Here is a 27,488-nt window from a genome sequence, read left to right as displayed (position 1 = left end):
GAAGAAGAGAGGGAGCCTTGGAGCCCCCAGTAGAGAGAGTAACAGCAGGTATGCTGAGGGCAGAGAGGAGAGATCCCCACATGGAGGAGTCAGACAGCACTCCCCAGCCAGAGAAGCTACTCTGCTCACCCGTGGTCGTAGTGTGGGCTGGGTGCCAAAGCTTGGGCCTCAGAGAACAGATACCAGGGAGAGAGCTGGGACTGACTGCAAGAGAACAGCCTGGGGACCAGGTGTGCCAGCAAGCTAGGAGGGAGTTTGGGGAAAATCCTGGGCCAGACAGAGAGGTAGGGGACTTTTATTTTGGAGTGCTTGGGAGGAATGTCCCACTCTGCACTCACAGGCTGCAAAGCTGTGTGACCCATGGCTGCTGAATCAAAAAGCCCTCCCACTGCCCCATGCACCCTGTGCACCACTGGAGCCCGCTGAATGCCCGCCCACCTACCCGCCACCCCGCTCCCCCTCCCCACCACCGCACTGCCAGGCCCAGCTTCCCACCCACCCACAGCCGCCAAGGGTCCTTTGTGTAAGCCAAGACACTGGCCACACCCTCCTGGCAGTAGGTGAAGCCCACCAACACCAAGGGTCCTGTGATCAGGACCAACTTCCCTGAGAATACGCACAGCACACCTCCAATTCATGCTGACCTCTGCTGCTACAAGCACTCCTGCAGATTTCAGTTAGACTGCCACATCTCTCCCTACCCCACAACCTGAAGTTGCAAGTGAGCCCCAATCACCGCCTTTCACCCCCCTGTTGCCTGGGCGGGGAACTGACTCCTGAGAGCAACCCACACACAAAGCAGGGACCAAAACCAAAACTCCTCCCAGGGGACTGCAGGACCAAAGAAGAGAAAGAGAAACAGCTGCAGGAGGAGCAGATTTAATGCCCATAATAGGCTTGATAGACTGTGCATCTGTGGGTCACCAGAATAGATGAGTGTTTCTACAACAGAGACTGTAGACGTAGGGGGCAACTGGAGACTGTGGGGACAAATACACACAGGACTAATACCAGATCACAGTCTGAGCTCTCCACAGTCCTCTCCACAGCAGGTGCAGAGCCATACCTAGAAGTATTGGAGGACTTCTTGGTATGTTTGTCTTGTTTCTGGTTTTAGGTATTTGTTAGTTAAATCTTTACTGCATATATTTGTATGTGGATTTGCTTGTAATTGGTATGGGTACTCTCTTTCTTTTCGTTGCTCTCACTTTTTCTCTTCTCTTTGGTTTCTTTGCCTCTTCTCTTTTTGCAAGTGCAAGTGTGCACATACATCTCCTTGTGTGATTTTGACTGATTAGAGTTGCTTTTACCACCAGTCTTGGGGATCTGTCTGTCCATTCCCCTTCTTCCCTTTTTTTCTTCTTTTTTTGCTCTGCTTCTACCTCCTTTTTCTCTGTTCCATGCAGCTTCCAGGGTCTTGGTGTCCCGGCTGGGGATCAAACCTGGACTTCTGAGACAGCAGAGCAGAGTCCAGGACATTGGACCACCAGAGAACTCCTGACCCCAAGGAATATTAATCAGCAAGTGCTCCCCAGAGTTCTCATTCTCAATATCAAGCTCCAAATCCAATCAAAGGCCAGCAAGCTCCAGTGCTTGACACCTCAAGCCAAGCAGAACAGAGATAAGAGGAATTTCTTCTAGTCAGCATAGGGAAAGGAGAAAGCAAACACTATAAATGAGAGAAAATGAGAAAACAAAGAAACACCTTACAGGCAAAGTAGCAAGATAAAAACCCACAAGACAAATAAACGAAGAAGAAATTGGCAAATTGCCTGAAAAAGAATTTAGACTAATGATAGTAAAGATGATCCAAAATCTCGAAAACAAAATAGAGATAATACAAGAAACATTTAATAAGGACCTAGAAGAACTAAAGAGCAAACAAACAGTAATGAACAACACAATAACTGAAATTTAAAATACTCTAAATGGTATAAACAGCAGAATAACAGAGGCAGAAGAATGAGTAGGTGAGTTAGAAGACAGAATGGGGGAAATAACTACCACAGAGCAGGAAAAAGAAAAAAAGAATGAAAAGAATGGAATACAATCTCAGAGACCTCAGGGATAACATTAAGCACACCAATATTCAAATCATAGGGGTCCCAGCAGAAGAAGAAAAAAAGAAAGGGCCTGAGAAAATATTTGAGGAGATTATGGTGGAAAACTTCCCCCACATGGGAAATGAAATAGTAAACCAAGTCCAAGAAGTGCAGAGAGTCCCATACAGAATAAACCCAAGGAGAAACACACCAAGGCACATATTAATCAAACTAAAAAAAATTAAACACAAAGAAAAAATGTTAAAAGCAGCTAGAGATAAGCAACAAATAGCATACAAGGGAAATCCCATAAGGATAACAGCTGATCTCTCTGCAGAAACTCTGCAGGCCAGAAGGGAGTAACAGGATATACTTAAAGTCCTGAGAGAGAAAAACTTACAGTGAAGAATACTCTACCCAGCAAGAATCTCATTCAGATTTAATCAAGAAATCAAAAGCTTTACAGACAAGCAAAAGTTAAGAGAATTTAGCAACACCAAACTAGCCTTTACAACTGCTAAAGGAAGACCTCTAGGCAGTAAGCACAAGACAAGGAAAAGACCTACAAAAACACAGCCAAAATAATTAATAAAATGGTAATAGGAACATACATATAAATAATTACCTTAAGTGTAAATGGATTAAATTCTCCCACCAAAGACATAGACTGGCTGAATGGATACAAAAACAAAACCATTATATATGCTGTCTCCAAGAAACCCACTTCAGACCTAGGGACATATACAGACTGAAAGCAAGGAGATGGAAAAAGATATTCCATGCAAATGGAAGTCAGAAAAAGCTGGGGTAGCAATACTCATATCAGACAAATTAGAGCTTAAGTAAAAATTATTACAAGAGACAAGGAAGGACACTACATAATGATCAAGGGATCCATCCAAGAAGAAGATCTAACACTTGTAAATACCTATGCACCCAACATATGAGCACCTCAATACATAAGGCAAATGCTAACAGCCATAAAAGGGGAAATCAACAGTAACACAATAATAGTAGCAGGCTTTAACACCCCACTTACACCAATAGACAGATCATCCAAACAGAAAATAAATAAGCACACACAGGCTTTATTTGAGATATTAGACCATCTGACTTAACTGATATTTCTATCCAAAAACTAGAGAATACATTTTCTTCTCAAGTGCACATGGAACATTCTCCAGGATAGATCACATATTGGGTCACAAATCAAGTCTCAGTAAATTCAAGAAAATTGAAATCTTATAAAGCATCTTCTCTGACCACAATGCCATGAGACTAGATATTAATTACAAGAAAGAAACTGTAAAAAGTAAAAACACATGGACGCTAAACAATACATTACTAAACAACCAGGAAATCACTGAAGATATCAAAGAGGAAATCAAAAATTACCTAGAAACAAATGACAATGAAAACATAATGATCCAAAACCTATGGAATGCAGCAACACAGTTCTAAGAGGGAAGTTTATAGCAATACAATCATACCTCAAAAAACAAGAAAAATCTCAAATAAACCACCTAAACTTACAACTAAAACAATGAGAGAAAGAAGAACAAAAATCCCCAAAGTGAGCAAAGGGAAAGAAATCATAAAGATCAGATCAGAAATAAACGAAAGAGAAATGAAGGAAACAATAGCAAAGATCAGTGAAACTAAATGCTGGTTCTTTGAGAAGATAAACAAAATTGATAAACCATTAACCAGACTCATCAGGAAAAAAAAGGAGAAGATGCAAATCAGCACAATGAGAAATGAAAAAGGAGAAGTAACAACCAACACCACAGAAATACAAAAGGTCGTGAGAGACTACTATAAGCAACTATATGCCAGTAAATTGGATAATCTGGAAGAAATGGATAAATTCTTAGAAAAGTACAATCTTCTAAGACTAAACCAGGAAGAAATAGAAAATATGATCAGAGCAATCACAAGTACTGAAATTCAGACTGTGACTAAAAATCTCCCAACAAACAAAAGCCCAGGGCCAGATGGATTCACAAGTGAATTCTATCAAATATTGAGAGAAGAGCTAACACCCATCCTTCTCAAACTCTTCCAAAATATAGCAGAAGGAGGAAGACTCCCAAACTCGTTCTATGAGGCCACCACCACCCTGATACCAAAACCAGGCAAAAATATCACAAAAAAAGAACATTACAGGTCAATATCACTGATGAATATAGATGCAAAAATCCTCAACAAAATACTAGCTAACAGAATCCAACAGCACATTCCAAAGATCACACACCATGATCAAGTGGTGTTTATCCTTGGAATGCAAGAACTCTTCAATATACACAAATCAATCAACATGATACATCATATTAACAAATCAAATGATAAAAACCATATAATCATCTCAATAGATGCAGAAAAAGCTTTAGACAAAATTCAACATCCATTTATGATAAATGCTCTCCAGAAAATGGGCATAGAAGGAAATTACCTCAACATAATATAAGTCATATGAGACAAACCAACAGCCAACATCATTCTATATTGTGAAAAACTGAAAGCATTCCCTCTAAGAACAGGAACAAGACAAGGGTGCCAACTCTCACCATTTTTATTCAACATAGTTTTGGAAGTTTTAGCCACAGCAATCAGAGAAAAAGATGAAATACAAGGAATCCAAATTAGAAAAGAAGAAGTAAAATTGTCACTCTTTGCAGATGACATGACATCATACATAGAAAACCCTAAAGATTCTACCAGACAACTGTTAGCACTGATCGGTGTATTTAGTAAAGTAGCAGGATACCAAATTAATGCACAGAAATCTCTTGCATTCCTATATACTAACAACAAAAAAGCAGAAAGAGAAATTAAGGAAATACTCCCATTTACCATTGCAAAAAAAGAATAAAATACCTAGGAATAAACCTGCCTAAGAAGGCAAAAGATCTGTATGCAGAAAACTACAAGACACTGATGAAAGAAATCCAAGATGATACAAAGAGATGGAGGGACATACCATGTTCTTGGATTGGAAGAATCAACATTGTGAAAATGACTATACTCTCAAAGCAATTTACAGATTCAATGCAATCCCTATCAAATTCCCATTGGCATTTTTCACAGATCCAGAACAAGAAATCTTGCAATTTCTATGGAAATGTAAAAGACCCTGAATAGCCAAAGCAACCTTGAAAAGGAAAGATGGAATTGGTGGAATTAGGCTTCTTGACTTCAAATTATATTATAAGGCAACAATGATCAAGACAGTATGATCCTGGCAGAAAAACAGAAATATAGATCAATGGAAAAGAATAGAGAACCCAGAGATAAACCCATGCACATATGGGCACCTTATCTTTGACAAAGGAGGCAAGAATACACAAGGGAAAAAAGACAGCCTCTTCAATAAGTGGTGCTGGGAAAATTGGACAGTTACATGCAAAAGAATGAAATTAGAACACTTTCTAACACCATACACAAAAATAAACTCAAAATGGATTAAAGACCTAAATGTAAGGCCAGACACTATAAAAATCTTACAGGAAAACATAGGAAGAACATTCTATGACATAAGCCAAAGAAAGATCCTTTTTGACCCATCTCCTAGAATCATGGAAATAAAATCAAGAATAAACAAATGGGACCTGATGAAACTTAAAAGCTTTTGCACAGTGAAAGAAACCATAAACAAGACAAGAAGACAACCCTCAGAATGTGAGAAAATATTTGCCAACGAAGCAACTGACAAAAGATTAATCTCTAAAATATACTAGCAGCTCATGCAACTTAATACCAAGAAAACAAATAACCCAATCCACAAATGGGCAGAAGACCTAAATAGACATTTCTCCAAAGCAGACATGCAGATGGCTAACAAACAAATGAAAAGATGCTCAACATTACTAATCATTAGAGAAATGCAGTCAAAGCCACAATGAGGTATCACCCCACACCAGTCACAATGGCCATCATCAAAAAATCTAGAAATCATAAATGCTTTAGAGGGTGTGGAGAAAAGGAACCTCCCTGCACTGTTGGTGGGAATGTAAGTTGGTACAGCTACTATGGAAAACAGTTCAGAGTTTCCTTAAAAAACTAAAAATGGGACTACCATATGACCCAGCAATCCCACTACTGGGCATATGCCCAGAAAATACTATAATCCAAAAAGAAACATGTACCATAATGTTCACTGCAGCACTGTTTACAATAGCCAGGACATGGAAGCAATGTAAATACCCATCAACAGATGAATGGATAAAGAAGATGTGACTCATATATACAATGGAATATTATGCAGCCATAAAAAGGAGGGAAATTGAGTTATTTGTAGTCAGGTGGATGGACTTAGATTCTGTCATATAGATCGAAGTAAGCCAGAAAGAGAAAAACAAATATTATTTTGTAACTCATATATATGGAATCCAAAAAAATGGTACTGAAGAGCCCTGTGACAGAGCAAGAATAAAGATGCAGATGTAGAAAATGGACTTGAGTACATGGGGTTGAGGTGTGGCAAAGGGGAAGCTGGGACGAAGTGAGAGAGTAGCATTGACATATGTACACTACCAAATGCAAAATAGATAGCTAACGGGAAGCTGCTGCATAACATAGGGAGATCAACTAGATGATGCGTGATGACTTACAGGGCTGGGATAGGGAAGGTGGGAAGGAGCTGTGGGAGGCGGGGATATGGGGATATATGTATAAATACAGCTGATTCACTTTGCTGTACAGCAAAAATAGGCACAACAGTGCAAAGCAATTATATTCCAGTAAGAGCTTAAATAAAATTGTATACATATTGGAATGGCAAGGACATAAAAAAAATCACCCAAAAAAGAATGTTTTAATTTTGTTTTATTGCCTTTGATATTCATTTTAAAGGGCACAAACAACACAGAAGAAAAAAGACAAATCTATTAACAGCATATTTTGAGGACTAATTACTCATGGTTAAAAATTAGATGAAAAAATATTCAATCTTAAAGGTAACTAAAGGCATTCACACTAGAACAATGAGATTATTCGGTACCTATGAAATTGTTAATGATTAAAACCAACAATGAAAATGTATAAGAGATTCACTTTGCTGTACACCTGAAACTAAAACAACATTGTAAATCAACTAAACCCCAATAAAAATAAAAAAAGAAACAAACAAAAAACAATGATATTAGGACAAAACATGGTGGTTAAGAGCATGGACTCAAGCCACTTCACCCTTTCTTCCTTCTTTCCTTCCCTCCTGCCCACCCTCCATCTCCAAGTCTCCATCCAAGTTCTGATTATCTACTTCTGTCTCCTTTCCAGTCTGCCAGCACTGCACCCTGCCCTAGGTCTCTCTTTAAAAATGCATGGACTCTAGATTCATGGAAACCTAGGTTGGAATTCCATCCCCTCCATTTAGTTGGTCAAGTTTTTATCTTCACTGGGCTTCCGTTTTCTCACCTGTAAAATGGGGGTAATAATCATTCCCTTAACATAAACTTGTTATATTACTGGAGATCATTTAATAAAAGTGTTCGATAAGTACTACTAGTATTAGTAAAAACACTGCAGGTGTAACATTTTTAGCTGCTGTTATATATCAGGCATTGTGGCTGGTGTGTTCTGTATAGGCTGCCTCATTTAACTGAGAGTTCAGGACTTGAGGAAGTTGCTTCATGTAAGGATCACTTTGTTTAGAGAAATCACCAGCAGAAATTGTCATGTTATATTTTAGGCTCCGAATGTCTCCCTCAATCCAGTTTTACCTAGGGCCTGAGACAGGCATTAAATGGTCCAGGGCATAGGCAGGAGTTCCCAGCAGGTCTGCTGGTCAGGCTGAAATGCCCAGCAACACAGCAAGAAGCCTCAGAAAGACACTCCTGAGACCCACATCTGAGAGCTTAACCCCTGGGAAAGAGATGCCCTCTATTTCCCCAGGACCCAGGCAGAGCTGGCTGGAGAATAGGCTGCACAGTGACACTGAGGCTGACTCTAACGAGCACTTTGGGGGCTGGTGTCCTAGGAGTCTTTAAAACCCTACGAAAGACTCCTGTCTTCCTGGGTCTGAAAATGCATTCTACCCTGCAGGTGTTCCTAATGACCCATGGCCTCAATAGCCCCCAGCTTTACAAAGTCAGAAAGGACCTGGGAGTTCCTCATTGTGAATCTCTCATCCAGAGGAGAGAACTGAAGAACCTGAAGATGCTTGAAGTTAATCCACACTCTGATAGATAAGAGATCTGGAAGCATAGGACACACACACACACACGCACCCCTCCCTTCCCAGCCCAAGGACCAGGCAAAAATTTCTGGGGTAGCTAATCTGAGTGTCTGCCTAAGATTCAAAGCCTCTCTATAAACCTAAAACAAATGGAAAAATCTAATAAGTTCAGGGCCAACATGAAATGACCTCTTACACCTGCTTGCTCTAAATCCTAGGAGAGCCGAAGAACAGAGTGGCTATTTTCAAGCCCAGAGAACCAGAGACTGATTCCTTTCACCTTTCTTTCCCTCTGATGAAAAGAAACATTGGAGAGGCAGAGCACAAGGGTAGGGGGAAGGCACAGCTCGTGGAGTCAGACACACCTGCCGCTGAACCTCATTCATCAGCTACCTGCTCTTGAGCACATCAAATATCTCTAAGACTCAGTCTCACCATCTGCAAAATTGTGGAGGAGGATAATACCTACTTCGTAGCCTTGTGAAGAACAAAACAGTGCCATCAAGGTATCTGGAACATAGCAAGCATCTACACAGATGTGCTGATCGTGATTAGGTCCAAGAGACCAGGGGGACGGGAATATCAGTTTTCAAAGGGAATGTAGGTCTAGAGGTGCAATGGGGGAAGAGGGCAGGGATAAAGGAGAGAGAGTGATAGAGGCTCAGGGGTTGGCAGCCCTGTCCTGTTTGTGTCGGGGAGGTCCTACTGTGGATGCAGAGAATGGGACATCACAGACACTCCCTGCCCTCAGCCCATCTATGCTGTGCCCCCAGGGAGGGAAGAGTACAGGGACTGGAGCTAGATGGGTGAGGTCAAGTTCTAGGGCTTGGGAAAGCAAGTAGAAATAGACTCTCTTGTCCTATGGTGTGTGGGGGGAGGGACAATAAGGAAGATTGTGCATCTCCTTTTTACTTGGTAAGCAAAAATGACTTTCCCAATCTTGTCTTTAAGGATATGCTCAAAGGATATGCTCAATTCTAACCTCCTCCAAAGCCTACACCGACTTCTCTGGGCAAACTGATCTCTTTTCTTAGGACCCTATTATATATTGCAAAGAAGGCACAGTTCATATTCGAGTGGATATTGTCTTGCCTGCTCTCTAATGCCCCATGGGAACTTTCTCACATCATAATCCCATCCAGAGTTTCTCATTGGTAAGGTCCACTTATTCTTTTTGTTTTCCCGGTACAGTTTGGGCTACACAGATAATATCTGTGAATTGATCTACTACTTAAATACTGACACATGGAAGGGTTTTATCTGCACATAACAAGAACTACAAGGGATGGGAAAACCAAGCAGAGTGAACCAAACCGCTGTTTCAGACTTCCTCCTCCTGGGACTCTCTGAGCTGCCAGAGGAACAACCTCTCTTTGTCGTCTTCCTGGGCATGTACCTGGTCACTGTCATGGGGAACCTGCTCATCATCCTGGCCATCATCTCTGACCCCCACCTCCACACGCCCATGTACTTCTTTCTGGCCAACCTGTCAATAACGGATGCCTGTTTCATCTCTGCCTCAATCCCCAAAATGCTGGCCAACATCCATACTCAGAGTCAGACCATCTCCTATTCCGGGTGCTTTGCACAGCTCTACTTTCTCCTTGTGTTTGGCGGCCTTGACAACTTGCTTCTGGCTGTGATGGCATATGACCGCTACGTGGCCATCTGCCAGCCACTTCATTACAGCACAGCTATGAGTCCCCCACTCTGTGCCTTAATGTTGAGCATATGCTGGGTGCTAACCAACTGTCCTGCACTGATGCACACACTGCTGCTGACCCGTGTGGCCTTCTGCACCCACAAGGCCATCCCCCACTTCTACTGTGATCCCAGGGCTCTCCTGAAGCTTGCCTGCTCAGATACCCGCCTCAACGAGCTAGCGATCATCACCGCGGGCCTCGTGTTCCTCGCCGCCCCCCTCATGCTCATCGTCCTCTCCTATGTCCGCATCTCCTGGGCGGTGTTTGGCCTCTCGTCTCCTGGAGGGCGGTGGAAGGCCTTCTCGACGTGTGGTTCTCACCTCACAGTGGTCCTGCTCTTCTACGGCTCTATTATGGGTGTGTATTTACTTCCTCCATCAGCTCACTCTGCAGAGAGGGAAAGCAGGGCTGCCGTTCTCTATATGGTGATTACTCCCATGCTAAACCCATTCATCTATAGCTTGAGGAACAAAGATATGAAGGAGGCTTTGAGTAAACTCTTCGGCAGTGGGAAAACCATCTTCTTACCATGACAGTGATGGCTGGTCCTGGCATCATAATCCACCCCTGCTTTCCATCATTTCAAGGATTTTATCACTCTCAGACTGATTTTAAGGGAAAGTTATTAGGTAACCGTGAGTTAGAAGTATTTCCATTCTTTTACTCGGCTGTGGAATGAAATGTTCTGCCTTTGGTCTCTCTCCTGATCACAGTGAAGGAACCATTGTTAAAACCAGGACGCCATTCACCACGTCTCATTTCTAAATGAGATTATTATCCAGAGTGAACTAAGGTGTTCCATGCACGTGCTAGAGCCAAGTAATGCTGCCCTTAGGGCCATGGGACAAGGTGAAGGGATGAGAATACAAGCATTTATTGAGCATCTGCTATGTTCTTCCCTGCTCTTCATACAGGTCTTTGAGGTAGTCTCATAAAAAACTATGACTCAGAATGCAAAATAACTTCCCCAAACCAGCTAAGTTTAATTCCAATACCCCTACTATTCCTATAATACAACATTATGAAGATGGTGACATAATGAATGAAGATGATGATGTACAGGGAATGTCCACAATAATAGAATAAGAATTAAATAAATATATAGTATGGTATTTCTTTAATATTTCATGTCTTTATCTTAAAAACACTACTTGTTACTGTAATGGATAAATGAGACAGAGACAATATTGATGTGTGGCTACTGTGTGCCAATTTTGTACTAAGTACATGATTCATTTTCTGTGATTCTTTCACAAAATAGACCTTAAAATACAAAATAATAAATCAGGTGTGCTGGAACTTTAGGCCAATAATTTGATGAAACATATTCTGGTGGAAATTGGTGTTCTAAGAAGTCTCAAAGCTTCATGGTGGTTCTTTTCCCAGTTTATTACAGGTTATTATTTTCTTTTTATATCTACATGTTTCAAAATGTGTAGATGTTTTAAGAACCCAAGTGAAATTTGGGGATTGGCACAAGAAAGTTCCAATGATTAGCAATCACCTCAGAGTGAGAAGAAACGTCTAAACAGAGCTCTCTGAAGTTTCAAGATCAAGTTCATCCTGGACCCAGTTTTTCAAAAAGGGAAGGTGTGATGTTTTAATGCATTGTGCAGTACATCTTGATGTAAAGGAAGAAGATTGCACCAGCGTGCATTTCCCTTTGCCATCCTCTGTCCCTTCTCCTTGGATAGAGGGATCAGGAGACAACTAGGGAGAGCAGGCTAGACCACCTGGCCTTGAATTGGGTTGCTTGGCCCTGACCTCAGCATCCACTATTGCAATTTCCAGTACAAAAGCAAAGGTCAGAAAAATCAAGTTTTGTGTTTGGCACTAATATCTCTCTTTTTCTGAACCAGTTTCCTACCTCTAATTATCCCACACCTTGCCCTCCAGTCACCCAGATACACCATGATATTATACTGGCCATTCAGTCTGCTCTCTGCCCTGTGTCAGTAGACTCTCCTACTGATCCCTATCAAGACTCTCATTCCTGAGCCATCAGCTAAAGATGATAAATCCCTTAAAAACATGCACTAAATTTGTGAATAAGGTTCATTCTTCCAGAAGACCAATTGCACTTTCAAAGGTGAATTTTTCTGACCAAATGAATCTCAGATGGATAGGATATTCCTGAGTCCAGAAAATTTTAGGTGTGTGGAATACTGCTGAATATTGTATGGTCATATCTCATTCATTTCTCCTTTTCTCATGTTCTCAGCCTCCTCCACAACTTATGGGACATAGAAAATAAAAGGGCTATTGTTTAGACAGGGGTAATGAGTTGAAAGGGGAAAATGTATGTATTCTTAATAAGGTCTGTATAAATAAAAAAGTCACTGGTGCTTTACTTGCTTTCCAGAAATTATATGTGTTTCATTTTACACTTTAAAACCTATGATCAATATTTGGTATGTTTTAATTATGAAAAAGATTTCTTTTATAAATGAAAATTTAGAGACTTTATATAATATCTAAGAATCCCATTATATCCTGTGTGGATATACAAATATTGGGTTGTCCGAAAAGTTTGTTCTGGTTTTCTCTTAAGATGTTATGAAAAAACCCAAATGAACTTTTTTTTTGTAAGAACTTTTATTGAGATATAATTGACATGCAATGAACTGCATATACTTAAAGTGTACAGTTTGTTATTTTTTTTATTAGTAATGTATATATGGCAATCCCCAGTCTCCCAATTTCCCCTCCCACCGGCTTTTCCCCCTTGGTGTTTATATGTTTGTTCTCTACATCTGTGTCTCTTTTTCTGTCTTGCAAACCAGTTGATCTGTACCATTTTCTAGAGTCCCACATATATGCGTTAATACACGATATTTCTTTCTCTCTTTCTGACTTCACTCTGTATGACAGTCTCTAGGGTCTATCCATGTCTCTACAAATGTCCCAATTTCGTTCCTTTTTATGGCTGAGTAATATTCCATTGGTATATATGTGCCACATCTTCTTTATCCATTCATCTGTTGATGGACATTTAGGTTGCTTCCATGACCTGGCTATTGTAAATAGTGCTGCAGTGAACACTGGGCTCCATGTGTCTTTTTGAATTATGGTGTTCTCTGGGTATATGCCCAGTAGTGGGATTGCTGGGTCATATGATAATTCTATTTTTAGTTTTTCAAGGAACCTCCATACTGTTCTCCATAGTGGCTGTATCAAATCACATTCTCACCAACAGTGCAAGAGCATTCCCTTTTCTCCATACCCTCTTCAGCATTTACTGTTTGTAGATTTTCTGATGATGCCCATTCTAACTGTGTGAGGTGATACCTCATTGTAGTTTTGATTTGCATTTCTCTAATAATTAGTGATCCAAATGAACTTATTGGCCAACCCAATATATAAGTTTGTGTGTGTGTGTATAAAACAACTAATTACTTCTGAGATTGGAAATAGTCCTTTATTTACATAGTACAGAATCATAATGTAAAGATTTTGGAAATAATCATCCCAAATTTATATTTTAGAATAATGTTACATATTATAATTGCATTTTTAAGCTCTTTATTGGAATATAATTGCTTTACACTTTTGTACCAGCTTATGAAGTACACCAAAGGGAATCAACGGTATTTATACATATATCCCCATATCCCCTACCCTCCTGCAACTCCCCCCCACCACCCGGCCCAGCCCTCCAAGGCATCACCCATCATCGAGTTGATCTCCCTGTGTTATGCAGCAACTTCCCACTGGCTATCTATTTTACAGTTGGTAGTATATATATGTCTATGCTACTCTCTCAATTCGTCCCAGCTTCCCCTTCGCCCCCTGACCCACTAGCCCCTGTGTTTTCCAATCCATTCTTTGCATCTGCATCCTTATTCTTGTCCTGTCACTAGGTTCATCAGTACCATTTTCTGTTTAGATTCCATACATATGAGTTAGCATACAATATTTGTTTTTCTCTTTCTGGCTTACTTCACTCTGAATGACAGATTCTAGGTCTATCCACCTCATTACGTATAGCTCCATTTCAAAACCTTTTCATAGTGGAGTAATATTCCATTGTATATATATATGCCACATCTTCTTTATCCATTCATTTGTTGAATGGGCATTTAGGTTGCTTCCATGTCCTGGCTATTGTAAATAGTGTTGCAATAAACATTAAGGTACATGTTTCTTTATGGATTATGGTCTTCTCTCGGGTATATGCCCAGGAGTGGGCTTACTGGATCATATAGTAGTTCTATTTTTAGTTTTTTAAGGAACCTCCAAACTGTTTTCCATAGTGGCTGTACCAACTTACATTCTCATGAACAGTGCAGGAAGATTCCCTTTTCTCCACACCCTCTCCAACAATTTATTGTTCCTAGATTTTTTGATCCTGGCCATTCCTGACCAGTGTGAGCTGATACCTCAATGTGGCTTTGGACTTGCATTTCTCTAATGCTTAGTGATGTTGAGCATCTTTTCATGTGTTAGTTGGCTATCTGTATGTCTTCTTTGGGGAAATGTCTATTTAGGTCTTCCGCCCATTCGTGGATTGGGTTATTTGCTTTTTTGCTCTTCAGCTGCATGAGCTGCTTATATATTTTGGAGATTAATCCCTTTGTCCTTTGTTTCATTGGCAAATATTCTCTCCCATTCCTGTGGGTTGCCTTCTTGTCTTGTTTATGGTTTCTTTTGCTGTGCAAAAGTTTTTAAGTTCTGTGAGATCCATTTGTTTATTCTTGATTTTATGTCCAATTATTTTAGGAGGGTGGATCAAAAAGTATCTTGCTTTGGCTTATGTCATAGATTGTTTCTGCTTATGGTTTGTCTCTAGGAGTTTTATAGTGTCTGGCCTTACATTTAGGTCTTTAATCCATTTTGAGTTTATTTTTGTGTGTGGTGCTAGGAAGGGTTCTAATCTCATTCTTTTACATGTAGCAGTCCAATTTTCTCAGCACCCACTTATTGAAGAGGCTGTCTTTTTTCCATTGTATGTTCTTGCCTCCTTTGTCAAAGATAAGGTGCCCATATACGCATGGGTTTATCTCTGGCTTCTCCCTTCTTTTCCATTGATCTTCCTTTCTCTTTTTGTGCCAGTACCATACTGTCTTGATCACTGTGGCCTTGTAGTATAGTTTGAAGGTCAGGAAGCCTAATTCCACCACACTCCATCTTTCTTTCTCAGAATTGCTTTGACTGTTTGGGGTCTTTTGCATTTCCATACAAATCGTAAGATTTCTTGTCCTAGTTCTGTGGAAAATGCTGTTGGTAATTTGATAGGGATTGTGTTGAAATCTGTAAATTGTTTTGGGGTAGTACAGTCATTTTCACGATGGTTGATGCTTCCAATGCAAGAACATGGTATGTCTCTCCATCTGTTTGTATCGTCTTTGATTTCTTTCATCAGTGTCTTATAGTTTTTCTGCATACAGGTATTTTGCCTTCTTAGGCAGGTTCATTCCTAGGTATTTTTATTCTGTTTGTTGCAATGGTAAATGGGAGAGTTTCCTTAATTTCTCTTTCTGCTCCTTTGTCGTTAGTGTATAAGGAATGCAAGAGATTTCTGTGCATTAATTTTGTATCCTGCTACTTCATTAAATTCATCGATTAGTGCTAGCAGTTTCCCAGTAGAGTCTTTAGGGTTTTCTATGTATAATATCACGTCATCTGCAAAGAGTGACAATTTTACTTCTTCTTTTCCAATTTGGATTCCTTTTATTTCTTTTTATTCTCTGATTGCTGTGGCTAAAACTTCCAAAACTATGTTGAATAATAATGGTGATTGTGGGCACCCTTGTCTTGTTCCTGTTCTTAGAGGGAATGCTTTCAGTTTTTCACCATTTAGAGCAATGTTGGCTTTTGGTTTCTCTTATATGGCTTATTCTTATGTTGATGTAATTTCCTTCAATGCCCATTTTCTGGAGAGTTTTTATCATAAATGGATGTTGAATTTTGTTAAAAGCTTTTTCTGCATCTATTGAGAATATCATATGGCTTTTATCCTTCAATTTGTTAATACGGTGTATCACATTAATTGATTTGCTTATATTGAAGAATCCTTGCATTCCAGAGATAAACCCGCTTGATCATGGTGTATGGTCTTTTGAATGTGCTGTTGGATTCTGTTAGCTAGTATTTTGTTGAGGATTTTTTGCATCTATATTCATCAGTGATATTGGCCTGTAATTTTCTTTTTTTGTGACATCTTTGCCTGGTTTTGGTTTCAGGCTGATGGTGGCCTTGTAGAATGCATTTAGGAGTGTTCCTCTTTCTGCTATATTTTGGAAGAGTTTGAGAAGGATGGGTGTTAGCTCTTCTCTCAATATTTTGATAGAATTCATCTGTGAATCCATCTGGCCCTGGGCTTTTGTTTGTTGGGAGATTTTTAATGACAGTCTCAATTTTAGTGCTTGTGATTGGCTCTGTTCATATTTTCTATTTCTTCCTGGTTCAGTCTGGAAGATTGTATTTTTGTAATAATTTATCTGTTTCTTCCAGGTTATCCAATTTATTGGCATATAGTTGCTTGTAGTAGTCTCTCATGACCTTTTGTATTTCTGTGGTGTCCGTTGTTACTTCTCCTTTTTCATTTCTCATTGTGTTGATTTGCATCTTCTCCTTTTTTTTTTCCTGATGAGTCTGGCTAATGGTTTTTCCATTTTGTTTATCTTCTCAAAGAACCAGCATTTAATTTCATTGATCTTTGCTATTGTTTCCTTCATTTCTTTTTCATTTATTTCTGCTCTGATCTTTATGATTTCTTTCCTTCTGCTCACTTTGGGGTTTCTTTGTTCTTCTTTCTCTCATTGTTTTAGTTGGAAGGTTTGGTTGTTTATTTGATATTTTTCTTGTTTTCTTAAGGTAGGACTGTATTGCTATAAACTTCCCGCTTAGAACTACTTTTGCTGTGTCCCATAGGTTTTTGGTTGACGTGTTTTTCATTGTCATTTGTTTCTAGATATTTTTTGATTTCCTCTTTGATTTCTTTAATGATTTCTTGGTTGTTTAAGAGTGTATTGTTTAGCCCTCAATGTGTTTGTATTTTTTATAGTTTTTTTTCCTGTATTTGATATGTAGTCTCATGGCATTGTGGTCAGAGAAGATGCTTGATATGATTTCAATTTTCTTGAATTTGCCGAGGTTTGATTTGTGACCCAAGATGTGATCTATCCTGGAAAATGTTCCATGTGCACTTGAGAAGAAAGTGTAATCTGTAGTTTTGGGGGCAAAATGTCCTATAAATATCAATTAAGTCAAGATGGTCTATTGTGTCATTTAAAGCTTGTGTGTCCTTATTTATTTTCACTTTGAATGACCTGTCCATTGATGTAAGTGGGGTGTTAAAGTCTGCTACTATCATTGTGTTACTGCCGATTTCCCCTTTTATGGCTGTTAGCATTCTCCTTATGTATTGAGATGCCCCTATGTTGGGTGCATAGATATTTACAATTGTTATATCTTCTTCTTGGGTGGATCCCTTGATCGTTATATAGTGTCCTTCCTTGTCTCTTGTAATAGTCTTACTTTAAAGTCTAATTTGTCTGATATGAGTATTGCTACTCCAGCTTTCTTTTGACTTCATTTGCATGGAATATCTTTTTCCATCCCTTTACTTTCAGTCACTATGTATCCCTTGGTCTGAAGTGGGTTTCTTGTAGGCAGCATATAGAAGGGTCTTGTATCCATTCAGCCAGTCTGTGTCTTTTGGTTTGGAGCATTTAATCCTTTTACATGTAAGGTGATTATTGACATGTGTGTTCCTATTACCATTTTCTGAATTGTTTTGGTTTGTAATTTGTAGGTGTTTTCCTTCTCTTATGCTTCCTACTTAGAAAAGTTGCTTTAAGCACTTGTTGTAAGGCTGGTTTGGTGCATGCTGAATTCTCTTAACTTTTGCTTGTCTGGAAAGCTTTGATTTCTCCATCAAATCTGAATGAGATTCTTGCTGGATAGAGTATTCTTGCTGTCAGTTTTTCTCTTTCAGGACTTTCAGTATATCCTGCCATTCCCTTCTTAGCCTGCAGAGTTTCTGCAGAAAGTTCAGCTGTTATCCTTATGGGTTTTCCCTTATATGCTATTAGTTGCTTTTCTCTTGCTGCTTTTAACATTTTTTCTTTGTGTTTAATTTTCATTAATTTGATTAATATGTGCCTTGGTGTATTTCTCCTTGGGTTTATTCTGTATGGGACTCTCTGCACTTCTTGAACTTGATTAATTATTTCTTTTCCCATCTTGGGGAAGTTTTCCACTATAACGTCTTCAAATATTTTCTCAGACCCTTTCTTGTTTTTTCTCTTCTTCTGGGATGCCTATGATTCAAAATGTTGGTGTGCTTAATGTTGTCACCAAGGTTTGTGAGACTGTCCTTCCATTCTTTTTATTCTCTCCTGCTCTATGGCAGTTATTTCCCCCCATTCTATCTTCCAGCTCACTTATTCGTTCTTCTACCTCCGTTTATTCTGCTGTTTATACCATGTAGAGTGGTTTTAATTTCAGTTATTTTGTTGTCCATTGCTGTTTGTTTGCTCTTTAGTTTCTTCTGAGTGCTTATCAACTGTTTCTTGTATTATTGGTATTTTGTTATCGAGATTTTGTATCATCTCCACTATCATTACTCTGAATTCTTTTTCAGGCAATTTTCCCTAATTCCTCTTCATTTATATGATCTTGTGGGGTTTTTTTCCTGCTCCTTTGCCTGCAAGGTGTTTCTTTTTTTCTCATTTTGTCTAATTTACAGGATTTACCATCTTCTTTCCCTATGCTGCCTAGTAGTAATTCCTCTTGTTTCTGCCCTCTGCCCCTCTGTGGTGGGGTTTGTCCAGTGTCTTGAGTAGGCTTCCTGGTGGGAGGGTCTGATGCCTGCTTTCCTGGGTGTGGGCTCTGTGTCTTTTTCTCTCCGATGAGCAGGGCCATGTCAGGAGATGTGTTTTAGGGTATCTGTGAGGTTAATATGGCTTTAGGTAGTCTGTATGCTGTTGGGTGGGTTTGTGCTCCTGTCTTGTTTGTAGTTTAGTGTGAGGTGTCCAGCACTGGCAGTTGCAGACATTCGGACGAAGCTAGTCTTAGACTCTGATATGAGGCTCTGTGAGAATTCTGCAGTTAATCTTCCCTGTGTCTGAGGACCTCCCTACTAGTCTAGCATCCTGGATTCAGTGATCCCTCCCCAGAGCCTCCTACTTGTACTTCTGATGGAGTAGTCCAAACTTCAGAGGTTGCTTGTCCCGGCAATAAAGGGGTTTAAAGAAGACTGTCCAAGCCCCAGACTAATGGCAGAGTGTTGAGTCTAACAAATACTAAGTCAAGGAAACACATACATGTAATAAGACACACAATTACTGAATCCAATAGAACATAAGGCACTAGAAAGACCTGACAGAAGAATCCAGTGTGCTATCAGACAATTAAAGAGAAAACCAACAGAAATTCAAAATCAAAACAGAACAAAACAAAAACACACAAAACAAAACAAAACAATAACAACAGCAGCAAAAACCACACCAGACACACACAAACAGAAATCCAGGGAGATTTTGAAAGCTAGGATCAAATATAGTAAACAATGAGTACCACCAGACTGAAGATTCTCAGAATGAAATCAGACTATTATACTTAGAACTAAGATAAAGACAAAACCTAATAATAAATACCAAAGCAATGTGTCATCTGGAGAATAAAGCAAGGAAACAGAGCAGACTGATAATATTGCTTATAAGTATATTAAGATAAAGAAACTAAAAAAGAATAGAATACAGGGCAACAGAAGAGCATAGTATGACTGGAACTATAAAAAGAAAAAGAAATAGAAATGTATAAAAGATAGAGATTAAAAGAAGGTAGGAGAGATACAATCAGCACTACAAAAAATTTAGCTAGGAATAGAAATATACAAAAAGGCTAAAAATAAAAATAGGGTAAAAAATAGAATAAAAAAATATGTTATAAAATGTGTAGATCCCTTAGGATTAAGATCGTAATTAATTAAAAACAAACAAACAAACAAACAAAAAAACTAGAACTGACCCCAGAATGGACTAGATGAATAGAATTAATATGAATATTTCTGTTTCCTTGGGGTCTCAGCTGCAAGTGTCCTTCTACCCACCTTGGGCTTTTTGTATTATTCTGTGACCAGCAGAGCTTCCTTTATTGTTCGTCTGTAAGCACTGGTTTGTGAGGAGAGAGAGGGTACAACAGTGGCTCCTTCCGCTGGGAGTGAGTGAACAGTGGTGCAACTGTCGTTTCAGGTCGGGCTTGGAGGTGCCTGTTGCAGAGGGACGCTGGTGGCGTCTCCCCTTTGGAGAAGGGGTTTCCCCCATCAGATAAGGGATGTTTCCCCGAATTTGGCAATCTCTCCTCTGTTTCAGATCCCCCCACCCTAGGGTGTGGGACCCACCCCTTTCCTCTCTTCTCCTCCTCTTTCTCCTTTTTTTTCCCCTCTGTCCTACCCAGTTATGTCGGGATCTTTGCAGTCCTTTCTGGTGTCCGAGGTTGTCTGCTGGTGTTCAGCTGGTTCTCTGTGTGAATTATTGCGTCTTTTGGTGTATTTCTGATGCATCTGTGGAGAGGGATGCATTCCACATGCTTCTACTTCGCCGCCATCTTTCTTTTTCCTGCTTTCTGTGCTACCCAAAGAAGGGTCCATACAGCATTGTTCTGGGTTATATCATAACTTAAAGGGAAACTTTCAGAATGTGCAGAGCCCTTGATATTATGCTAATGAAGAAGGAGGAGGTCCACAAATTCCTTGCAGCAAGAACCCACTTAACTGGCACCAACCTTGACTTCCAAGTGGGACAGTACAGCCAGGGAAGTTCTACACATTCGTGGCAACTTCTCCTGTGAACACCCATGGGAGGTCACACCTAATCTCTACTTCTTCAGAGGTCTGAAAGAGACTAGGCTCTTGCAAGTTTCCTCAGTGGGTTTTTTTTACTTTCATCTTTGTACAACGATATTTTCTTCTCTGCACAGCAACTGTAATAATCCTTTTAGGAAGTACTTACCATTTCATGTGCAGTAAAGCCAAGGTCCCTGCCTATAATTGCATTTTAAATGATAATTAATTGGTGCTTCACAGAGGTAGGTGAGGGAGATACTCTCAAATGCTGCTGGTGGGGAGAGCACACACTGGCATAGACTCCCAGGAAACAAGTTCATCATTCATTTTATGAGCATTGAAATTATTTGTACCCTGTGACCCACTCTTTTACTACCAGAAATTTGATCAAGGAAATAGCAGAGAAAATATTATCAAGAAATTCTTTATAATGATATTACTCATAAGAGAAACCGAAAACACCTAAAGTTGAGACACTGGGGCTTGGTTGGTTAAACTATGATATGTTGATGTGATGGACAATCGCATGGGCTTTCCAGTTATTTGATAATGTATTTTGAACACAGAATAATGTTAATAGGACACTCAATATTACAGAATCCATTATGAATTCATTATTCATTACTCATAGTGGATTAAAAAAAAAAACTTGGATTTATAAAAAAACCTTGAATCAAGTACACCAAAACATTGAGTGGCTCTCCCAAGATGACAGAATTGTGCATGATCATTATTTCTTCCTTCAACATCTATTTTCAGCTTGTATTTTCCACATTTTCTGTAATAAAATATTACTGTAATCGTTAAATATTTAAATATGTTTAGACTTTTTATATCAACTTACTTTAGACCATGCCTATGCTTTCCTTATCTGGAGTTTGCTCTGGAGATAGAATCCATCTTTTCCTTCTCTATGAGAGAATTACTGAAAATTCCATGCTGTCAACAAATAGATGCTAAATTAGGTTATTACATGCTCCGCCACAGAGAAAGAGGCAGAGGACTTCTTAAAGAAAATTATTTCAAAAACAAAAGTAATTCCTCCTGTATTAGAAATCAGTTGTGATGGTTTCGTCTGGGACTGAAAGAATTTTCTCTCTGTCAACATGAGCATAACATGCCTGGTGTTGTAATTATTCCAGGATTAAGTCTATATTTCATTTTCTATTGTGTTAATCAAGATTCTGGGTAGGGAAAAAGAAAGCACTGTTGGTATTTTAAGCAGAAATGAAGTCAGCTCAGGGAATTGGGTCCTTACAAAGTCATTGAAAATGTTATAGAATCACAAGCACTAGGATGAGTCTCCAAGAATAACCTTAAGAACAACAATAATCTGACCTACATGGAATGCTTCTGTCTCTTATGCAACTGGGAAGAAAGGGAATCAGAAGCTTGCCATTGGGACTATTGAATTCAAGAGTCTCTCAGTGCAGCTGCAACCCAGGTATCAGGAATCAACATCAAAACTGTGTGTTGACTTCTGCTCACCTGATGACTGGACGCTGAAAAGGGTTCTCCAGCTGCCACTCCCAAATCAACTGCCTCTCAGCATCTGTGTACCCAGTGACTGGACACTGAAATTCTGATGCAGAAAAAATGCTCCATGAATACATCTCACAGTAGAAAAGGCAAAAACAAAAAACATAGAAACAAAACAAAACAACAACAAAAAAAACAAAAAACCAATCATGATGCCTTCCACCTCATTTTCATATTCCACATTTCACATAAATGCATCTATTCTATACAACCCAATTTACATCCAGGACCCAAACTGTAAAGGAGTCTGGGAAAAGTATTCCTTTCTTCTTTCCAGTCTGAAGTACAGGAATGTACCGTATAACAAGATCAGAATGAAATCTGAATGCCAACTGATTATTTCTCTAACATTGATCAGTGAAACTATTGAATGATACTTTTTTATTTCCCTAAGTTGACATGTCTGGTCTACAGTAATTTTTGGCATGGTCAAGGTAGAGGAAGAGAAGTGCTAAGATATTTAGTACAGTTTTTCAAGGCATATGATTTAATGCTGAAGATCATAAAGTGCCAAGAGCACTCAAGGAAAATATAGGAAAGAAGTTGCCAGAAAAAGGGTAAAGCTTCCAATGGCCAAGCAAATGGCCATGCTCTGAGTCTGCTGATAATAAATACATGAAAAGATGCTCAATGTCTGTTAGTCATTAGGGAAATGCAAATCAAAACCCCAATGAGCTACCACTCCACATCCACTAAGATGACTAAAATAAAAAGACAGACAATAACAATGATTGGTGAGAACATGGAGAAATTGGAACCTACATTGCTGGTGGGAATGTGAAATGTGCAGGCACATTTATTCCAAATCAGAAATATATTAGATGTTTTATAATTTTTTCATTTACACAGATGAAGAAATTGATATTCAGAGGAGATTAAGCTGGAGACCACACACTGTGGCAGGTACAGCTTACAGTTGAGATCTGTCTTTCCCAAATGTTCTTCCCTTACAGCTACATGGTGCTGAGTCTCAGAGGCAGTTTTTTTTTAAGCTCTTTATTGGAACATAATTACTTTACATTGTTGTCCCAGTTTTTGCTGTACAACAAAGTGAATCAGCTGTATTTATACATATATCCCCATATCCCCTCCCTCCCATGACTCCTTCCCACCCTCCATATCCCACCCCTCTAATTCATCACCCGTCATCAAGTTGATCTCCATGTGTTATGCAGCAGCTTCCCACTAGCTATTTTACATTTGATAGTGTATACATGTCAATGCTACTCTCTTACTTCGTCCTAGCTTCCTCTTCACCCGCACACCCCCTGTCCCCAACCCCATGTCCTGAAGTCCATTTTCTACATCTGCATCTTTATTCTTGCCCTGTCGCTGGATTCTTCAGTATCACTTTTTTAGATTACATATATAGGAGTTAGTATATGGCATTTGTTTTTCTCTTTCTGGTTTACTTTGATCTGTATGACAGAACCTAGGTCCATCCACCTCACTGCAGATAACCCAATTTCCTTCATTTTTATGGCTAATATTCCATTGTATATATGTGCCGCATCTTCTTTATCCATTCATCTGTTGATGGGCATTTAGGTTGCTCCCATATCCTATCGTAAACAGTGCTGCAATGAACATTGTGGTATATGTTTCTTTTTGGATTATGGTTTTCTCAGGGTATATATCAGAGACAGTTTTGATCCTGTTTATCTTTAACTAAGCACAGCCTGAAGAAAGAGAACTGTGGTCCTTCACTGGATGCCAAAGAAGATAAATTACTTAGTCTCGACAAACCTGTGGTCACTAAGCTGAGTAGAAATGATTTTTGGGGAGACAGATAATGAAGAGACTGAAAGAGACAGGCACCAAATTCAGTTAGGGAACAGAAGACTCCAGATGATGGAAAATTTCTTTGTCTTTCTCATTCCCAGTCTGGACTGAGCAGGTGTCTTCCTGAAGCTCACACATGCAGTCAGAAAACTTCATATACAAACTGGTCTGAGAGTGAACAGCTGAGTGAAGGGCATTGTCATCTGTAAGAGGGATCAGTGTTCCTAAAATCAAGAAGAAGCTTCGAGTCCTTCTCTGCTAAGTGAGGCAGCTGAACTCATTAACAGTGCATACTTTCCTGGAAGTATAAAGGCTATGATACAGTTAATTCTCCTGACCTACCTTGGTTACTACTAACAACAAAGAAATAGGAGAAGAGAACTGAATGAGAAGCAGGAAAAGGAAAGGAGATACGTTGCAAATTCCCGTTCTGCAAATGTTCTATGCCAAGGGAGCCTTGTTAGGCAAGATCTTCAAACAATTCATAAGAACTAATAAATTCCCAACATCATCTCATTTTCTCCTCCCACCAGCCCTGGCAACCACCATTCTACTCTCTGCATCTATAATTTGACGATTTTAGAAAAAACATGTAAGTGGGATCATGCAGTATTTGTCTTATGAGTCTGACTTATTTCACCTAGCATAATGTACAAAGTTTCAGGTATGCAAGCTGAGTAAGTTTTTGAGATCTAATATATAGCACAATGACTACAGTCAACCACAGTATTAAGTACTTGGTATTTGCTATGAAGGTGGATCTTGAATTAAGTCGTCTCAACAAACACACAAAAGTAAAGTGGCAACTATGTGGAGGTGATGAACACATTAATTAACTTGATTGTGGTAACCATTTCACAACATATATGAATCCAAATATCAACTGTACACTTTAAATATATGCAATGTTCATATGTCAACTATACTTCAATAAAGCTATTTTAAAAAGAACTAATAGATTTCCAGGAAATAAGACAAGAGATGTAAGTTTTACCAATGATGTAATTTCTCAATCAACTAGACAAAGCAATAATCATTAATATCAGCTTAGAAATCACAATTTATATAAAGAATTGCTAGGAAAAGAGAGAATAACTGTAATAGAACGCATTTCAAGTTATCAAATATTTACTGAGTATTTATTCCATACTGGGCTCAAGATTAGGGATGTAGAATCTGGAGTTTATGTGAATACATGTGTCTGTTACAAAGATGAACATACGTCATTGAAACAAGACTTTTGCCCTGTGGAAGAGCTTCTCCAGGGCCCCCTTCATGTCCCTGTTCCTTAGGCTATAAATAAAAGGGTTCAGCAGTGGTGTGACCACTGTGTACATCACAGAGGCAATTATGTTCTGGTCACTGGAGGTGCTGGATGAGGGGAAAAAATACAGTCCAATAATTGTTCCATAATACAGAGATACCACAGAGAGGTGGGAGCCACATGTGGATAAGGCTTTGCAGATCCCCTTGGTGGATGGAACCTTCAGGATGGTAGCCCCAATGCAGCCATATGAGATCAGGATGCATGTTAGTGGGAGGATAATGACGGCCACTCCTGCTATGAAAATGGCCAGCTCATTGAGGGATGTATCTGAGCAGGAGAGCTTGAGCAGGGCACCAAGGTCACAGAAGAAATGGGGGATGGTGTTATCAGTGCAAAAGGACAGCTGGGCCAGGAGCAGGGTGTGACACAGGGCATTGGCACAGGAGAGAATCCAAGATACAGCTACTAGTAAGTGACACAGTCCTTGTCTCATGATGGTGGGGTAGTGGAGAGGGTGACAGATGGCCACGTACCGATCATAGGCCATTGAGGTGAGCAGGAAATCATCCAGATCAGTAAAAAATAGGAAAAAATACATCTGTGTCACACACCCTGCATAGGGGATGGATTGATCCTGGGTCTGCATGCTCATTAGCATCTTAGGGACGGTGACAGATGAAAAGGAGACGTCAGTGAGGGCCAGGTGGCTGAGGAAGAAGTACATGGGGGTGTGGAGGCGAGAGTCCAGCCTGATGAGCAGGAGGATGAGCAGGTTGCCCAGCACCGTGGAAAGGTACATGCCCAGGAACAGGGCGAAGAACACGCCCTGCTGCTCTGGCAGGATGGGGAGCCCCAGGAGGAGGAAGTGGGACACGCTGCTCAGGTTCTCCCTCCTCATGTTCCTCTCCTGTCTGCTGGGATGAAAGGACAGTGAAAGAAGCAGAAACCAACACATTTTGATTTACAGCAGCAGAAAAAAAAGAGTCCTTTCTATTGGTGAGTATGTTAATGTCAGACTGCATTGCCATGTCCCTGCAATAAAACCTTAAACATGGTATTACCATGTAAAATGAGAGAATTCGCCAACTGAGAAGAGAGTTTGATACAGAAGAGAAACTGGCTCAGTGGTATTTTCACATTATCTAGGGAGAGGCAGCCTCTAAGTCATAATTTGCAGCTGTGTCTCGTCAGTAAAGAGAAAGTGTTACACTGTCAGCAGAGGGATATTAAGTTAAAAATCTCCCTAATTTCTCTTCTGTTTCCGGCGTTTAAAAATGATCCTAAGCTTTGATCTTCAACTTGTAACATATTGAATCTTTGAAATCTGACTTCAAACTCCATTCATTAGTAAAGTATAGGGAATAATTTCAAAGGAAAGTGGATCAAAAATAAATAGGCACAGTTTCCATTAGGTATAACGGTTCAAGACAAAAGAAACACATCTGTTGATGAACTGAGTGTCTTAGAACTCAGTCTTACAATATCACTGCTTTGCCAACTAAAAATATTACTGGCAGTTATATATTTTTACTAGTACTTACATTTTCATTCTCCAATCTCCTCCTGACTCAATGAGCTCCCATGACTCCTTGAAAATCCACAATGCATAATGGAAGGAGCTGTTATCGAGAGAGGTCAAAGAGAGGGGCCACAATATGCCCCCTGCCCGCTTTTTAGCTTCCTCATTCGGGCTCCTGGCATCTTGAATCACAACAGCTGCTAACCAGCCCCATCAAAATGCCAGCCATATCCAGTCCTCCTGGTCATCAAAGTCTTATATCTTACAGAATTTATTTGTGTCCTCCCCCAACAGCCACTAGCTATCCATTAAAATATCCTAAAGCCCAAATTACCAAATCCTGCAAGAGAGGTAGGAAAAGAAGTTTAGGATCTCCCTGTGTCTGAATTAAGATATTGCCTTTAAGCCAAAAATCAATGTCAAGTGTCTACTTATGCCTACATGTAGTAAGTAAATGCAGGATGTTATTATTTCATTATAACAATTCTTCATCAGAAGTAAAATTCAGAAGAGCTTTATACAGGTTAGGGGTAGGCTTGAAACCCTTTGCTTCTTTCATCTGGTGAGATGAGCACACTCCTATTCCATATGGCTGTAACCATCCTCCTTTTTAAATTTACTGAAGAGCAACCAGCACAACAGAGTTCTGGATGGGTCAGTGAAGAAGAT

At 39.6% G+C, this 27,488-nt stretch overlaps 2 protein-coding genes across 2 annotated transcripts in view; one reads left to right on the top strand and one right to left on the bottom strand.

Moving 5' to 3' along the window:
* Positions 1 to 26,198, bottom strand: part of LOC130846038 (olfactory receptor 1J4-like) — a 39,079-nt gene extending 12,881 nt beyond the window's left edge. The window contains exon 1 of the mRNA XM_057724000.1: positions 25,710 to 26,198. Coding sequence (XP_057579983.1) covers positions 25,710 to 26,198 — 489 coding nt within the window. The remainder of the gene's footprint in view (positions 1 to 25,709) is intronic.
* Positions 9,463 to 10,453, top strand: LOC130846040 (olfactory receptor 1N2). Its single transcript, XM_057724001.1, has one exon. The coding sequence runs from the start codon at positions 9,503 to 9,505 to the stop codon at positions 10,451 to 10,453; it is 951 nt and encodes a 316-aa protein (XP_057579984.1). The 5' UTR covers positions 9,463 to 9,502.
* Positions 26,199 to 27,488: the final 1,290 nt, after the last annotated feature.

This window comes from Hippopotamus amphibius, chromosome 2 (genome assembly GCF_030028045.1).
Source record: "Hippopotamus amphibius kiboko isolate mHipAmp2 chromosome 2, mHipAmp2.hap2, whole genome shotgun sequence".
NCBI lineage: Eukaryota > Metazoa > Chordata > Mammalia > Artiodactyla > Hippopotamidae > Hippopotamus > Hippopotamus amphibius.
Note: the sequence above shows the minus strand (reverse complement) of the source record. Positions and strands in the feature narration are given on the sequence as shown.